At 43.9% G+C, this 18,443-nt stretch overlaps 1 protein-coding gene across 2 annotated transcripts in view; it reads right to left on the reverse strand.

The window, feature by feature from the left end:
- Positions 1-18,443, reverse strand: part of LOC147718624 (neuronal PAS domain-containing protein 2-like) — a 552,138-nt gene that overhangs the window by 41,957 nt on the left and 491,738 nt on the right. For both annotated transcript variants that reach the window (XM_086918582.1, XM_086918581.1), the window contains 3 exons: positions 16,167-16,253; positions 14,618-14,776; positions 2,326-2,538 (listed from right to left, as the gene is read on the reverse strand). In XM_086918582.1, coding sequence (XP_086774708.1) covers positions 2,326-2,538; positions 14,618-14,776; positions 16,167-16,253 — 459 coding nt within the window. The remainder of the gene's footprint in view (positions 1-2,325; positions 2,539-14,617; positions 14,777-16,166; positions 16,254-18,443) is intronic.

The following is an 18,443-nucleotide window of genomic DNA, read 5'->3' on the forward strand; positions in this document are numbered from 1 at the left end:
TTTATTGCCAAATGCGGCCACCGATCTCTGGCCTGGCCCGAAAGGGACGCTTGACATTCTGTGCTTCAAATGACTGCTTCTGGAAAAAAGATATTTCTTCCCAGGATTGAGTTTGAAAGGCTGGATAATCTTCTCATGGGCCAAACATTGCAACATTTCATTCAACTCATCACCAAATAGCATTGGACCCAGGAAAGACAACTTCTGTACAACCACTTTCTGATTTGCCAACAGGGTTTGAACCACATTACACAACATCCTGCCACGTAAGCCCAAACAGGGGATGCGGAAGCCCATAAATTGTCGAATGTGGCAACTGACAGAAACATCGACATGATCTTCTTTTAGCAGAAATTGTGAAGCATAAGCAACAAAAGTGCTAGCCCTTAGACCCAAATTAGCCGCTGCATAGGAGTGCTTCATTGACCCCTTCATCTTTCATTCCACTGGGTCTGATAGCGTGGGGCATCTTCAGAAGACAAGGAAGAACCAGACGCCATGGAAGGGAGTATACAGTTAACTTAAGGGACTGATGGAAAGGAATCCTCAAATTCATTCAAAAGATAACCCTTATTCAGAAAGTGCAGAAAATTCTGCTTATCGATATCTTTCCACAGTTTGGGAACAATGTTCTTGATAACGTCATAGTGACAAATGCTCAGGCGAAGCACCACTGTATTGTGCATAAAATCCATCATCAGAGGAAGACTTCTGATCAAAACCAAGGACCTTCCTCATTTGAACCCGCATGTCTTGAAAAATCTTCCACTGTGCATATTTCCACTTCAGGGAAGTGTACACCTTCTCATTGACATCAATCCTGGCAAATTTTTCCGCTACAGCCTGGCCAATCATCTGCTGCAGTTGGGCTTTTGATAGCCACAAGGTATCTTCCCTTTACACTTATTCAATATTGTGTGCTTTTTAGCACCCTTGCCACACACCAGTAGCATGATGGTAGTCAAATGTTCAAAGAAACAGGAAGCAAGGTTGCTAATAGTAAAACTTCCTATTGATACTGAATGCCAAGCAATCAAGTCTGTCAAAGAATGAGACTTGGCTGCATTACAACCAGCAGTGCAGCCTTTCATTTCCTGTCACACGCACTAGCACATCGTGAAATGCCCCAGAGCCCCGCTAGAACTCTCAGGGACTGGACCGCTAGCTTGTGGCATTGATGCAGCTACCCGCCCCAGCCCAACACATGGACCGGGAGCATGCCGCAAGCAGAGCTCAACACTCATCAAAACGAGTTCAAGAAACATCAACATGCCACACTGCAACACCCAAGTCCAGTAAGTAGAGACTCCTTACATGAAAATGCGCTCCATAACAGCTGCTTTACTCACACAATAAGCTGACCAAAAGCCAAAATAAAGAACCAAAAGCAGTGTCTTACCTGTCGAATTGACTGGAAACGAAATAGGAGGAGGGAGAAGAGGGTGGAATTTTTGTCCGTTCAATGGACCTAAAAAGTATCCTAATGTGGTATGTGCCTGTCGAGGGTGGTGTCGCCCTCACTATGTAATGACTGGGACGAGGAGGACGATATGAGGGGGTAATAGTGGATGCTTACCTATTTTTTGTTGCGCTCCTTTTTTTTTGCTGCAACTCTTTTCTGTGCTGCCAGAATTCCCAGAGTGGGACTTCCAGTAGCAGGGAAATGAGATTATGTGACCGAGCAGCCATGATTTTTCCTCTTTGCAACTCTGGTCACTGTGGTGAAACACAATGATGGCACATAGATGGTAAGCATAAGTTAAAATATGGTGACTGGGAATTTCATTGCAGGTGTGAATTTCTCTGAATATGCATGCAATTGCACGCATAATTAAAAACATTCCTGCTGTGATGCGCATAACCCTCCTAATCTTTCATTAAAGGTTACAAAATAGATTTTGAAACATGCACTCCGTGACAGAAAGTTGCTTATTCAGGGTTTTGCATATGGGAATTCTGTACAAATAAATAACCTATGCTCTTCTGGGCTTCTTAACTTATGCACACATTCTATCAACCACCTTAACTTTACAAGTCAAACACAGTATGCAATCCTATCTTGTGATAGTTTTAATCTGAATATTTTTAAAGTCCATGCTTATCTGCCAAAAGAAGTAGATAGGACGGCCTACAAACTGCCATTTTTTTTGTTTCAAAGGTATATATTGGATGGCGTGTCAAAGTTCATACCAGAGAGTTAACCAAAGGCACATTGACAAAGGGCATTCAATTAGAAATCATGAGGTACTTTATGGGAATTAAAATGTCCCAGGGTTCCCTGCCTGACCAAAGAGCTTCAGGGGGTGGTTTCCTGCGGCTTCTCACCTGGGAAGTGGTCACCGGTGATTCCCTGAGGAACTGGTGTGGAGAAGACACTGTGGGGCTACAGTAGCGTTTTGGTGGCATTGGACCTTGAGGCTTCTTGGATAGATCTGATCCTTGTCTGGCCACTGGTGTTTGTTGTCGAGATTGCCGCCTTGGGTCCTGCTGATGCTGTGTGCTGGTAAAGCTCGCAGGCACGGGCTGCTGCAGCAGCATCTTTGTACAAAATGGAAAATCATTACACACTTATTGCATTTATCGCATAGTGATTACTATACATCAACAGGTGATAAAATGCGATGTAATAACATAATCTACGCTATATTTTCATTGAGTATGTTTTCCAGGTGTATTTTTTCCGTAGGCACTATGGTGCATTTTTATAAGAGGCTTGTATCACGCTTGCACCACGCAAAGTGGTACATGTGTAACACATGTCTCTAAGTCAAATTTATGACGTGAAGCATAGTCACTTTGCATGGTTTTGAACAGCTTCAAAATTCTTAATCAAGGCTGCGCATTGCAAATTGCTGTGTAGCCTTACTCTGCATAAGGAAGGCATTCAATGGGTGTTGCGGTGGGTGTTCTCATGCAACTCCTGTGGTTATTGATGCATTCCCAGATTATCAAGGACATAAAAACTTGGGAATTGCCCAAAATCTTATGCTTCCCCAGGTGAGGCGTACTGCATATAAGCACTTGTGGAAAGATGAAAAAGCCTCTCAGGATTGTTTTTGTGCAGGAAGGTGCCCCTTCCTGCCCAAAATGAATTCTGCATGCAATGGAGGCACACTTGCACCATGGTTCAAGGGTGCCTGAGTTGGTGCTAGGCTGCCAAAATGGCACCATCGCAAAGATAAAGGACAGGAATGAGCTCTAATGGATAAATTCGGCACATACTTGCCTTTCCCTTTGACACAGTGCAGCACAGCAAGGCGACATGCTGAGCTGCCTTGCACCCATTTCATAAAAATGTCCCTACGTGTCGATCATAGGTGGTACATAACATTATATACAGTGGAATGGATGTAGAAATCGGTGGCCGATGTGATAACTGGGAAAGTACAACGGCAGCACAATTTGTATACTTCATGAAACATATATTAATGTATTGTTTTAGTTTTTACTTTACATTTTGACAATTTGAGGCACAGTGAGAAAAATGTATATGCTCACTATCACCCACTGTTAATTGAAGAGGGAAAGGTGGGGCTAGAGCACATCTAAAATGCATGCATCTTCAATTACAAGTAGGGAGGTGATGTGGTCAAATGTGTAAATTGCTCAGCTTGGTGTTCTGAGTTTTACTATACTTCTCAGCACCTCAATGCAAATCGTGTGATTCTGGACAAATAACTTTGCAACCTTAAGACTCAAAGGATAAAATGTAAAATACTAAGGCGCCTATTGTAGATGCCCTGCAAACTGTACTGTCTCTTTTGCACAAATTGACCTCTGTTGGGTAGCAATTGGGCAGAGTTCAATATTTAGCAGGTGCACTGTTTGTATCCGATTCTGTTTTGCGCACATCAACATAGGAGTATCATGGTAACAGTGCATATCAGTTCCCCTTCTGAGCTCCTGCAAATAGCCCACATGCGGTATTTGGTTGCCTGATGTGTGCCAGGTTTAAATCAGCAGGGTAAACCCACTAGCGTGTGCAGTTTGTACTAAGGTTGAAATCCTTTCTTTGCAACAAACAGCAGTTTGCACTTGTTAGAAAGTGGTTGTGACACTCTGAACTGTCTGGATTTTTCGCTTTTGGGCACCTATTTGTTGAGCCTTTACTGTGGGAGAGCCTCATAAGTTGGGACTCACCACCCACAATAAACTCATGATGAAAGAGACTGCATGTTGATTTTACTGGTGTCCCCCTAGATTGACTAGGCCGCTGTGCAGCAGCTGGAGTATGGGGCACCGGGCTGGTTACATGCAGACACATGTACATGCGTGTGCACACATGTACGAGCTGCTCAGGGGAGATTCCTGGTGTGCGCAGACCAGGAGAAGCTACAAAGTGAATGGTGTGGCAGGACTTATGTAGAACTGGGTGGTGACCTGGAATAGGCTTTATACAGTGGGAAGAAACATGTCAGGAAAAGTCAGTGCACTTTACAGTGTTTATTCCATTATTATCTTATGGGGCTAGGGAGCACATGGGCTAGTTTTACTTCCCTACAAATTCCAGACACGCACCAAAGTCCACTGTAACCTATGTGGGAAGAATTATTCTGCAGAGTCCAAAGTCATATTTGTGCTGCTTTGGGTCATCCAGAAAAGTTATATTTCTCTGAGTAAGCTCATAACCAGGGCCTGGCTGGGGGCTGACCCGAGCAGCCTGGATTGATGACCTTCCCTCCAAGGAGAGAAGATGGGTGGAGCTACAGGCTAATCGAGCAGCAGCTGTCACTGGGTGCCAGGCACCAAGCTGCACCAGGGAGAAGTCAGCACTGGGGGGAAGAGGCTCCCAGAGACCATGTGGCAGGAGACCCTGGACGATGCCATTTTGAACAAACGAAGAGGCCTGGGCAGGAAGGAGGGAGCAGGGGCAGAGAAGTGATGTGTCACTGTGTCATAGGGCAAACAGAGACTTCCTTCCAGCCCCTCTCCAAATCTTTAAAAACAACTTGCACAGGAAGAGGAGTTCTTTCTGGGGTCTGGTCTGCTGGGAAGAGGTTGCTGGGGCCTGGCACAATTGGCAATTGGAAGGGGGAACCCCCTGACTGTCCCAGGATCCTGAATGGCGCCAAGAGAAGAGACCAGGACCAGTGCGCAGAAGTAGGGGCCTCTGCGCAGGGAGAAGAGAGGGCCAGGAGGAGAGCCAGGCGAAAGGCTGGCGCAGGGAGCTAGTGAAGACAGCTCCCTGCTGAATCCACCCTCTGTGTGAACAGGAGGGCAAGGGGAAATGCTCCCAGTGGCTGGGGTGCGCCACCAGGAGCAAGAAGAGGCCAAGATCATGAAGATTGGACCCCTGGAGGCAGAGATAGGTGCCTCTGAAGGTAGGCAACATTTGACCTCTGGCAGACCGACGACCAAGCACGTGGGGCTCCGCTGCCGGACTTGGATATGACCCCGAGGTGGATCAGGTTCCAGGGGCTGCCCCCAAGCAAAGTAAAGAAATGGAGCACATTCGCGCCCCCTGTAAAAAATGGACTTTTGCAGGCCCAGGATCTCAACTCCGGGCCTGAAGCAAATCCGGGGAGCACCGTAACGCTCCTATGAAGTTATGCCAAAGGGGGGTGCCAGGAGCCCACCCTGGTCCCCCGAAACGACGAGAGGAGGGGGAGCGCCGTCGCGCCCCCCCCCCTTGGAGAGATCGCGGGGGCCCGGGACCCCCAACTCCGGGCCCTGATGAAGGCGAGGAGGAGGAGGGGGCACGCCATCACGCAACCCCCGACGCGGGTGAAGCAGAGCAGCAGAGCGCTTTCGCGCTCCCCGTGAAAATTTGTCGGGCCCGGGATCCCAACTCCGGGTCCTGCCGCAGAAGTCAAGTCGGGGAGTGAGAAGAAGGTGTCAGTGAGAGGGGGGCCCGGGATCCCCAACTCCGGGCCGCCGTGCGGTAGAGAACGAAGGGGGGAGTGCCGCCGCATTCACCCGCAACAGCGGGAAGGCGGGGGGGTGACATCGCAATCCCCCAAAGACCTGCCAGAGCGGGAAGCCGCCTCAGCGTCTGTCCGCCAGTGCGGGCAGACTGACATGAACACTTCGGCTCCCGCTGCCACGCCAGATGGTGTGGGTGAGCGGGGAGCTAACCACGGGCATTTGAGGAGGTGAGAGGGGTACGGGTGGGACCGGGTCCCAGCCGAGCCAGCTGGAGCAGCAGGGGGCGGGCTACCCAAGCTGAAGCACTCCCCTGGGGGTCTGGGTGGGATGGGCCCCCCAACGAGCCTGGAGATGCTTGGGGTGAGACCAGGCCCGCGAAGGAAAGCAGCAGGACTGGCCGGGGGTGGACTTCCCGAGCCGTGCAGCCTCACCTGCCATGAGGGGTCCGGGTTGGACGTGCGGCTCTCCCCAAGCAGCGGCGAATCCACTGCTATGTTATGCATGGAGCCGGGAAGCAGCAACCCATAATGCATTGCAGAGCCTGAACAGGCCTGCATGGGAATGGCCGTTTTACAGCTTGTCATGGCCCCAGGTGGATGAGGTCGCCGCCCAAATGCATGCAAAGGTGCAGGGGGAGTTGCCAGAGCAACGCAGCCACCCCAGCACGAAGACGGAGGTCCCCTCCCTAATTCTCATGGGGAATGGAAAGGAATAACCCTTCAAGGGCTCAGCCTGCATTTTAACACCTCCTGGGCTGGAACTTCAGTTCTACAGATGGGGTGTATTGAGAAGGGCATCCCCTGGAAGTGAAGATGTGTAATTGCACCTGTAGTGCATTTACTAACATTATTTCTTTTAGAGGGACTGAAGGTCACGTGTAATGGGAAGTACCTGTGTAAGGTGATGTCAGAAGCAAAGTGGGGATATATTGCCAGACATTCTTGCTAGGGTATCTGGCTGTATATGCATAATCATATGATTTCATATGTGATGCCTTTAGGGGCTGTAATTGCAAAACATTCTTTTGTCCAACAAATGTGAAGAGTACTATCATTCTAAAGTGATGCTTAAACATGTGTTCTTGCTGCTGCGCTTAGGTGAAGAACCCAGACTGGTAGACCTTAGGATGTAGAGGTGTAAGCTTCATAGTCAGTAGGAAATGCTCTGTCAGGGTTGTGGGTCACCAGGGCAGCTGTACCTATTTTAAATGCTTGTTGAGGTTATGGAGTGGGTCGTCGCTGCGATGATACCAATGTGCAGGACCCTCGCTCCAGGTTAGGTTCAACTAATTGCCTTTGGGGTCAAGATGATGTGCATACATGGGAGTGGTGATACTAGAACCAACCCCCCTGTTTGAGGGTTGGAGAAGTTATGCAATGTCACAAAGCAATTCCAACAGCTTATGTATATTTGTAAATTGGTGAATAGTATTGAGTAGTGTGTGTGTTTAATAAATGTACTCTTACTTTTATAAAGCAAAGTACAGACTGGACAATCAATTATTGAGTGTTATTGCTGCGCACCTGTAATGGCGATTACTACCTCACACCACCTCCCTTGAGTAAGCCTCAGACTGCTCTGCAACGCTACCCTCTAAGAGTCAGGTGCTACAATTGGGTGTTTGGTTCCCAGTGAAGGACAAATGTAGTCATGTTATTTGTACAAGGCCTCCTAGATACGGACTCGTTTTCCAACATCCTCCAAACAGATTTACCTCCCAGACTGTGCTTGGGGCCTTACTGTTTAGTAGCAGCTGCTGTGCGGGCGGATTAGCGGGGCGATGGATATGGGACAAAAACAGAAAACTAGAAAGGAAAAAACTAAAACTTACCTGATCTTTGCTAGCTGCTGCTGCAACACAGGCTCCCAGTGCCCCTTGCGACCAATCCTGATGCTGCTCCAACCCGGAAAAGCAGTTGGGGTTGTAGACAGCTCAGGGCGTATGTGTGTTTGCCAAACACACATGCGCACCAATACCAATGCCCTCCAGTACCTCTCCTGACTGCCCCTGCAATGGCACCGCCCAAAGACTAGAACTTGAAAAATAAAACGATAATATACCCAGTTCATTATCATTTTCTTTTTCAAGTTTTGAGGCTAGCGGTGATGTGACGCGCCTCCACCTTAGCGGAGGAGCCGCCACAATAATACTGTACAGGCCCTTCTTATGAGTTGCCTAGTAATCTCCCTCGTAACCCCATTTCACGGACTAATACCAGAGCACTGCTAACTCTAGGTGCCAAGTTTCATGGGAAATTACAAAATTAGCCTGCTAGATGAGGAACTGCTAGGGGGACCTGTAATTCCGGGTCTTGTCCTCCGGGAACTACTCGTTTTGCCTCTTAGCGTCATCTGGAGACTTCTGCTGCCTGAAGCAGCATACATATCCGACTGAAACCAAAGATGGCGCTGCTCGGATAGACCTCATAATTCCGATGAAGCCGCCCCAATGGAAAGGGACCTCGATATGAGGTCCATAGTGTCCCCTCCGAGATTGCCCTAAGTATTCGGCATAGTCTCCCGCTTTCTTGTTCCTATAATACAGTCTCATCCACATTTCACAAACTGTTCAAGGCTCAAAACAAAACAATTCAAAAGCAGATCCCACAATAAAGTGGTCTTTGTGAAGCCATTCAGTGCTCCTTGCTGCAAAGTTTACAAAGTCCAAAATATCATTAATAAAACGTGACAAACAAAATAGTATTTTTTATAAAGTCAAATTAATATCTGCGACACCATTAAAGACATGATTCAGCAAATATGCAGTGTTTGTGAAAACTGTTTTCTCAAATGTGAAGCCTTTCTGGAAACATTGGTGTTACCGCTGGTGCAACTCGGAAACAACAATATTAGTCTCAAGTAACTTTAAATGGTAAACTCAGGACTCTGTAATGACCCGGGTCACGGGCTCAGAGCAGAGTTGAACGCCTGGTGGTATAAAATGTCACTGTCTACTGCGAATACACCTAACTCAGAATGTTTCCAAGTTAGTGCACAAGAGAGTTTGGAAGCAGAAAGAGGTTACCACTGCTCACTGTTCCCAAGATATGCTGTGCGCAGCTAATGCACATTCATTCAGAGGAATGCTGAGTTAAATGTACTGTGCTTTAAAGAGTGTAAACCTTTTTTTACAGATGCATTGAATATAATTAAAGGTTGGTTGAATTGTTAAGTGATGTTGTATAATACATGTACAAACATTCACCTTCCATGCTCATTGCTGCTATTACTTGTCTCAAGTATAACATTCACATAGTAACATATTGTTCTTTGTAAGTTCTGCACTTATGGCTTAGAACACTTAACCTCTGTTGGCCATGGTCCCTTTCACTGTCTTTAGCCAGATGTAGTCTATGGGGCCAATTCACAAAAGCATTTAAGAGCAGGGGATGTATGACTGCAGAAGTACTCTCGGTCACACCCTTGTGAGGAGGCTCCTACATGTTTATACCACCGGCATTTAAGCCGGTGATAGATTGCATTCCCGTGTTTTTCTCCAATCTAATATATCCACTGACACTACAAACTGAATCACTCCACTAGTGGCTAATTGGCTAAAATAAAAAATAAAAAAAGTTTGTGGGTCCAATGTTTTTCTTAGGAGCCCACCACCTGCGATGTTGAATTCTGGGGTTATTGAATACCTAAGTTGTCTAGTTTTGATTCCACCTCATGCCTCGTTCTCCCACCATTTTATACTTCCTTCCACTTGGTCTCACTCTAAAAGGTTATTTTTCCTCCCTGTTTTCGCCCTTAAAACAGTTTTTTATATTTTCTGCTTTTCTCTCTCTTACTCCTGGCCAAAGTCTGATGATTAAAAATAAGCTCCGTTCACCAAGCTGAGGGCCAGTGCCCACCACCTGCAAAACCAGCTCAAATTAAGGACTGTACGTAATAAAATTGAGGAGAACTGAAAAGGTAGCAGGAGAGGCAAACATGACCTTCATGTACTCTTCTAAATGCTCTACTGTATTTATTAAGCATTACCTTTAGCTTGGCAGCCCACTCTTCCAAATAAGGCTCATCAAATGACTAATTTAATTAGCTTTGAAGCTAATCTTTTAGTCATCCCACTCTGAGCCACCTGCTGAGCACTTTGCTACATATTGTTATCTTGGTGCCACATCAAAACACTCTGCCTCTGAATCAGGGCGCTTTACATATTTAATGTATTTTAAAACTCCTTTAGGAAAAGAGATTACCTCAGTCTGTGTGAAAATAAATTTGCATCAGAATATATCCACCATGCAGTCCAGCTGGGACGTACACTTAATACTTTTTAAGCCACTCTAGCATTTCAGTGGGTAATGGTGCCGCTGTGTGGGCGGGGGGGCATCGAGTGGAGATTACAAGGTGACGTCCAATGAAGATATGCAACTGTGTGTAGCAGAGATTGTCTTAGATTAGGGACACTTGTTTTTGTAGAAACAACAGTTAGGTATTCTTTGATGTCTCCTGCATTTAAAGAACATGAATCCCTTCAGTATTACCTGTGAATGAGCGCTACAGGGCTAGTGCAAGCAGGGCCAGCTTTAGGGCAGTGCGCCTGATGTGGCCGCACTGGTCGCTGACCTTGGGAGGGGGCGCTGCCCTCAGGAGGGGGACGCTATGTTTAACAATAACTTCCGAATTAAAAACTTCTTCCGCAGAGTTCCTAGTGCGTTCAGTTTTCAGGAAGCATTAAAAATGTCAGGATAACTTGTCAATAATGTTCCTGCTAGAGAGAGAGATCGGATTTTTGTCTAGTAGCAGGTTTGATTCGGCATAAATTACCACAAAGGGTTAATATGGTTGCTGCAAAGAACAAATACTGTGAAGATATCCCTTTATTACAGGGGCATAACACATGCCCCCGCATCCCCTGTGGTGCGTGCGGGGCCCTTAAACTGCGGGGGCCCCCTCAGACAGTACTCATACCTGAGCGCTCCGGATTAAATCCAGAGCGGGGCCCCTCCGTGTACTTTGCAAGGGGGCCCCTTAAACCTTTGTTATGCCACTGTTTTATTACAGCAGTTCATGAGATATAACCCTAATATAGAACCGTGACTGTTACAAACTGTCATCAAAGAGCTGCATGCCAAGAGCATAACATAGGTTAGGAGGTTACGTTTTTTTCCGCCCAGTCTTTCATTATCTATTCTTAATGTTGCTGAAAAGTGTTTGCTTTTGGTAGATATGCATTCTTATTAGTAAACTCAGCCTTTGCCAGTGCTTTAAACTAATGAAATGTGGGTGAGCGCAATGAAACCTTACTGACGCAATATTCTGACGGCCACCTTCCCGTGGTGCAGGGGCAACCATTGCTGTTTGCAAGAGCAATCTTGCACCCCTCTACTAATGGCTCCCAGGTCAACAGCTTAGTCTTCCTGTAGAACCAGCCCCGGCTGCGGTAGCTCTTAGAGCCTCATTATAAGTGTCCCGGATCCTTACCAGATAGTTCTGACTCCATGGACTGAAAATTACAGGGGCTACCAGGAACAGCTGGGTGCAACGTTACCACAAATAACAACTAGTTTCACCAGTATTTCCTCATTACTCAGAGTGAACTAGGAGTCCGATTCCACTGATAATGCTTCATTGTATCCCAAAGTTGTACCAATGAAACTTGTAATTCTGATGGGCCCGATAACAAGAATAACTGGCCCCGTCAGAAACAAAATGGCTCTCATATCAATGCCTTAGTGTGTTTACCATTCTCTGAGAGTGCCTTTTCTACGAATTGTGAACAGATATAAGTAAGCACTCGTACACATTGAAACTTCATGGTGAACAAGATGGCTGGATCACGGTTAGGCATTTTAGGAGGACAATTATTACCATCACTAGTCAATACTCTTCGAATTATACAGACAACTACATGTTCAGACTGAAATGATCGTAAATGCATTTGCTGTGTCTTGAGATCCAACATGGATATGGCCTCGATTTCCATATTCTCTCCCTATAGGTTTTTACTTATGTATCTGTTTCCAACAGGCAAAGACTACAAGTAACCAAAGAGGAACTGAACTACTTCTGTCTTTTTTTGCACCCATAGTTGTGACTTCCCCTACACTGTATGGTTGTTCGTAATGCATTCAGTCTCTTTGGTATAAGCAAGCCTTAATTTTCCTTTATTGGGGTCGGTCGGACTGGGAGAGAAAATAGGCCCGGGCACCAGATAGGAGCAGCCCCGGGTAGCAAACCAGATAGCTAAAATAAAATGGCCCACACTTGGAAATCAGGCCAGTTTTGAACTTTTAAAGACATGCTGGATTGTTAATTTGCGAGGTATGGGACACTCCATACATTTGCGTATCCTGCAGGCAACGTTTGTGGCAATATCGGGGAAATCAACAGTAACAAGCATTTGCAATGCAATCGGTCTCGCCTTTGGAACCTTATATGTATTTAGCTATGCAGCACATTAGCCTAGGTGTTGAAACATCTACTGTTCTTTAACATGGAGGGAAGGGAAGCACCAAACTTCGTGACACGCCAGGTGTGGGAACACTTGGAGAGAAATATTGCCTGTCAGCGGGAAATGGTATGGTGAAAAGCTCTGTTTTTAATATAAAAGCAGGACCTTCGGTGGTCATATTACTGAAAATACAAGATTTGAAAAAAATATTATTGTCTACCGGTGCTCGTGGAAGACAATTTCTATGGACTGGAATCCAGAGAATGCTAAAAGTGATTCTGGTATTTTACTGACCTCTGCTGGACGTTAAATAGAGGCAGTTACAAGAAAAATAAAAAAAAATAAAGTCACTCAGCAGAACGCAATTCTGGTATTTTACTGGCCTCTGCTGGTCGTTTTCTATCAAGACAGTCAAATAGAGGCAGTTGAACAGAATAAAAGTCCCTAAGCGGAAGCAGACAAGTCCTAGGGCTGATCCCCAGAACCCACAAGTACATACACATATAAGTATACAGTAAAGTATATACTGAAGTATATACTAAAGTATATACAAGAGGTCTCAAAAGCTCGACCTAAAAACTGTCCAACAAACAGATAAAAAGCTGGCCCACACATTGACCTGTCAGGCCAGCCATCAGGCATTACCTGATGGAGTATAGGCCAGTCCAACCCTAGCCTCTATTGCAGTCTGCTGCACATTATCCATTCTCTAACCTAGAATAGGGCTTAAAAAGTGACCTGGTTTAGGGTGGGAGTCAAAACTGAATAATGGAGCACTTAAAAATAAAGTTTAAATGAAGACACCTTCTATCAACACCTGCTACACTCTAAAAATGAAACTTGGTTTACCAACTCCTAGCATGTATTTTTTAACCAGCAGTGTTGGGGAGGGTGATTACAGGGAAGTTTTTTTCGGACATGAATCGCGTGTTCCAAACACCCATTGGCTTCTTCAACCAACACCATATCTGTAGGTGACAGCCTATGAAGATGACTGGAAGGTGCCCGCATTGTCTCTGTTATTTTAAAATTTTGATTTGTGTACAGGGACTCCTAACTCACTTCCAGCCATCTGCGCGGATGAAATAGGATGATTACTCTATCATGAAGACAAGGGATGCGACTATGCTAAAATATTGGATACAGAAATAATGTATAGTTCATACTTTCCCTAATTAGCGCTGAATGAATTCAATATAGGAGCAAGAAGAATACAATATCTATGTATATCTATCTATCTATCTATCTATCTATCTATCTATCTATCTATCTATCTATCTATCTATCTATCTATCTATCTATCTATCTATCTATCTATCTATCTACCTGTGTGTGTATGTGTGTGTATATGTGTGTATGTGTGTTGACTTTGGTGTTAGATCTGGCCCTCTGATTTTGATAATTAATTGGAGCACATAGTAGGAAGTCAGACTGAGAGGCATACCTAGATTTTTTTAATAGAGTAAACGTGATTAGGATAAATGGAAAAGGCATTTCAGCTGGCATGTGCATAGTGTTGTCTAAATGTCAGTCTCAGGAAATCTGAAGGTGTTAGTATAAGATTATGGTATGCACTATGAACGGACGTTAAGAATAAGTAGGGAGCATTTCCAAATGTTCTGAGTTACACCCACCCAAGCCAGAACTGTATCACATGCATTAAGGTTGTGGTATAGAAAATGTTGGAGTGTAAGAATGGACTTAGGTCAGAGATGGTGCGCGAGGAGCCAATAAGCCCCTATAGCTCTTAAAAAGTTTCCTTTGCTCACAGTGTTGATCTCAAATGCGGACAGTGGTCTTGGTCATTAATGGTTCTCAAGTTGTAGTTAGAGGCTTGCTCGAATGTAACTGCAGGGCAAGTTGCAAGGTATATGTACTGTTAACTTTCTAAGATGCAATACCTCTAGTAAGTCTCCACCTTTATGTTTGTGGTACTACGATGTGTGTGTGTGTGGAAGTAGAAGAAACAGGAAGGTATTTCCCATAGAATTGTATACGTTTCTATTTAGAAAATAGATCATATTTAAAATGTACATTTAGCAGCAAGGTAACCTTGAACCTGCATTATTTTTGACTATATTAAACTTTATTAACTCAAGTCTTTGAGTAAAGCAGTTTTTGTGAAAGTTATGAGAACTCCTGTGCTTTAGGCTGGTAGCACTGGATTCACCAGCGCGTGCACAAATTTACAGAAAGAACATGTTGCCATTGATGAATGCTTAGTTCATTATTTTCAGTGCCGGCGCCCTTCATACTCTTGATCTAATTGCAATTGGGCAGAGTACGCTTACTGCGTGCAGCGCATTACATAGTAAGTGCCTGTTGATTCCGCGCAGGCGCGATGCCCTCTACCTGCAGGTTGGAGTCCTGCACCATCTGCAGCTGCTCTTTGATAACATGGAGCTCCTCCTGCTGGGTTTTGATGTCTGCCTGCAGGATGCGTGTCCTTTCCTCCAGCTGCTCCTTGAGTTGGTGCATCATCCCTAGCTGTGCAGGGAAAGGGTACGCAGGCTGCATAAAAGAGAAACAAAACAATGAACCTCCGCACGCAACATCCAGTCATCTAGGGCCGCCTCGCCGCGGTATAGCTCACCGCCAAGCAGCCGAAGCAACCTTAGGCTGCACAATCTCAGCCCAATGAGAATGTGTGTCTCAGTGATATTTAAAGGAGTTTATTTATTTTTTAATTGTATGTGCAAACAATTGTACAATACAGAGATATGTAGAGCCTAAAGACAAAGTTCTTTTAATGATCTTTTGTTCCCGAGCTCTTTTGGCCACTTGTTTTGGTAGAGTTATGCAGGTGATGGAATGGGTAAGAGAAGATATTGTTAAACAAATGCCACATACACCGTTGCTCTAAAGAAGAGAATGGCTAATGGGTTGTTAAAGAGCTCTTGGTGGCCACCAGATAGCCACACAATGGCTATTGAATCCCTGCCTCTCTCCCTAACCTACTTTAATTTCATTAAGTGAAATACGGAATGGATCTATCTTTCATGGTGCAGGTGGCACCCAAAATGGGGCTAAAGATCCCCCGGCACAAGGGTGCAGTGAGCGACTGCTGCCGCCTGCAGGCAGATAGACGGGGAGGATTCATGCTCTCCGGGGGCTGTCATCAAGGGCACACTGGCTGTGCACCACCTTTATATTTTTTCAATTTAAATAAACTTTTTACTTTTTTGCTACACTTTACCACAGAGAGACTCTGCAGTAGGGGCAAAGACTACAGTATGGTAAGGTATAGGGAAACGTAAAAAATGTAATATTATAGTAAATACATTTCCTATGTATGCTTTTAAATATAGAAAAAAAGCAAAAAAAATGCTACAGCACAAGGTACTTAATTTTGAATTCAATATTTAGTTTAAATAAATTACATTAACATTATTTTTCTGAAGTTTACTTTGAAAATAAATCCCCACCCACAGCAAAAATATTGTATTATTCATTAGTAATTATTTAAAGTGATGTATAGAATAAATCAAAAGCGATTTCATTATATTTTATAGAAAAAAGTTACATTCATTTTGAAATATTCAGAAAAGGTTATTAAAATATTTGATAATTAATATGTTTTTGACATATATATGTGTTAACATTAAATTATATATATTTGTAGATATTTTAAAACATTTATTTAATTTAACATCATTAACACCTTTCTGAAACATCCTGGAAGTATATAAAATGTTTTTCCTGCAATATTGTACATGTCTGACTAGGATTGGCCTTTGTCTACCGCTCAGGCATCATATAACATAATAAATAAAATTACATGATGACCTTGTGTGACATAGCATCTCGAGCACCAATCTTATTGGCAATGGTTACTCATACCTAACATCCTAAAATGACAATCATACCTAAAATACAACAATGAAAAATCAAACAAATATACCAGAGTAGGTTGCTGAGGAGGGGCTATTGGCTGGGCCATATGATGCTGGGGTAGATGTTCAGTTGGCACTTGAGGGGGTATTATAGCCTGAAACACAAAAGTACAGGTGATGATCTGATTAAAAAAGAGAGAAAACATCCTTCTGTTGTGTAATCAATGTACACGTTCCTTAGTGAGGATGAAGAGAAACATCCTTAAGATACTTCCCTAAACGTAATCAATTCTAGTCTTCAATATACTTCAGTGTGAAGAATGTTGTGACAGTTATTGCTGTTAAAAGTTAGCAATTTTGGATAAAACTTTTAAATTAGCTATTTTAAAATTATTTTGGTGACATTTTTGTGAAATCTGCGACTCAGCTTCAGTATGCTAAAAGATCTAGAGAAGAGTACAGGATTCAAACAGTTATTACTTAATGCTTGACGGCCATTTTACTGTCTTCTCCTGAAACTTCTACTGCACTTAACAAATCACACATGAGAAAATGCACATATTTCAAGCCCATTGGCTAGGTAAACAAAGTCATTAATTAACGTAGGCTAACCTACCTTCAGCTGAAATGACATGATTACCAGCTCAGCCATACCTCTATGCTGGTCTCCCAACCTTTCATTTTCATCTCTTACTTTACTTCAGCTCTGATTGAGCTGTGCCTCAGCAGCTCATGAAGCTTTTTTCTATACCCTGCATCTTGAGAAACTAGGATGAACCATTGGTCACGTGAATATCCACAGTCTCTTTAAGATCTCTTTAAGATTCACCTCTTCTCCGTAGATTAATTGTCTATATGCTGTACAACATTTTCCCTCTAAATCTTGTCTTATTCATCCTGGATTGTGGTTTTGCATGCTGTTAAAGCTAAACAAACCATCTAAAAAATGTATTTTAAAGAAAGTGAAGTAGTACAATTCCACCTTCATGCTATGAAAATGCTGAGGTGTCACAAATCTTACATTTTAATTTAAAAGGGCGGAACGGCGGATCAGGCACTAAGATACAAACATGTAGCAAGCTTGTTTTGAGTTGGAGCTCCTGCAGCACATTGTAAGCCCTGTGAACATCTTGTCCAACGGAATCAATCCTCACGGCATTTACATCCACTTTGGATTTTAGAGGAAACAATAAAATAACTGATGTATGCATGAGCCATAAGTTAGTGTACATTTATCAATCATAAGTGCTAAATATGTGTTTTTTAAATAGTATATTTCTAAATTGACAAGCGACAAAGTGCTATTATCCGCTATCATGGCTTTTTCATATATAGAGTGAGGCATAACTATTGCTAAAACGCACTTTTTTTTCTTTTGTTTTTGATTCAGGAAAAGTTTATTTCAAGTTCATTTAAAGTCTATTGTTGATATGCATACAAATGCTGGATCAGTGATGACGTGTGAATGTTTTAAAACCTATTCTGTGTTTCCTGGGACCTTCAGTAGTGATTAATTCAGTTCTGATTGGCCTTGTGAATGACAGTGAGTGCACCAGCAGGAGACATGAAAAGCTTCTCTGCTAGTAAGCGATAGAGCAGCTTTTGGGAACAGGAAGGGTGAAATGAGTAATCACTTGTCACTGAACCACCTGTAGGTGGGGGTTCGAAGATGTATATCAGAGGATCTAAAAGATTGATGTTAAATAGAGGTTAGTGAAAAGGCAGATTTTGAATTGAGGAGCCCTCCTAAATTTCCTACAGTACAGGAGGGGGGGGGCTGTTTCCAGATCAGTGTGAAGGAGTGGACATTACTCAGTGATATACAGTGTCCAAGACTACCAATAAACCAAATTACTGCAGCAAGACGGAGCCACTGCCTTATTCGGTGAGCCCAGGCAAACCTGTTCCTAATCTTGATGTAGTTTAAGGGAAACATCCTTTACGACGCAACTTTTACCACGCAGTGCCTTTACAACGCAGGTTTTTCAACACAAGTCATTACAACGAATTGCGCTGGGGGGCGCTGTAGGATAGGTAATAGTTTAATTTACTATCCAACACCTTCCCTACTATCCACGGGGACTGGAGTTGGAATAGTAAATTAAACTATTCACTATCCAGCGCCCCCCAACGCAAGTCGTTGTAATGACTTGCGTTGAAAAACCTGCGTTGTAAAGGCATGCGTGGTAAAAGCATGCGTTGTAACAACGTACATCCGAAGTTTAAAGAGGTAATTTGCAAGTGATAAAACCTCATCAGAAGATGCCACCATTCAAGGCTGATAAGCCATCTGTATTGCTGTAATGTGCAGTATCTATTGATCAGCCGCAGGTATGGTTACCGCC

The sequence above is a fragment of the Lissotriton vulgaris genome, chromosome 4_1 (assembly GCF_964263255.1).
Source record: "Lissotriton vulgaris chromosome 4_1, aLisVul1.2, whole genome shotgun sequence".
NCBI classification, from domain to species: Eukaryota; Metazoa; Chordata; class Amphibia; order Caudata; family Salamandridae; genus Lissotriton; species Lissotriton vulgaris.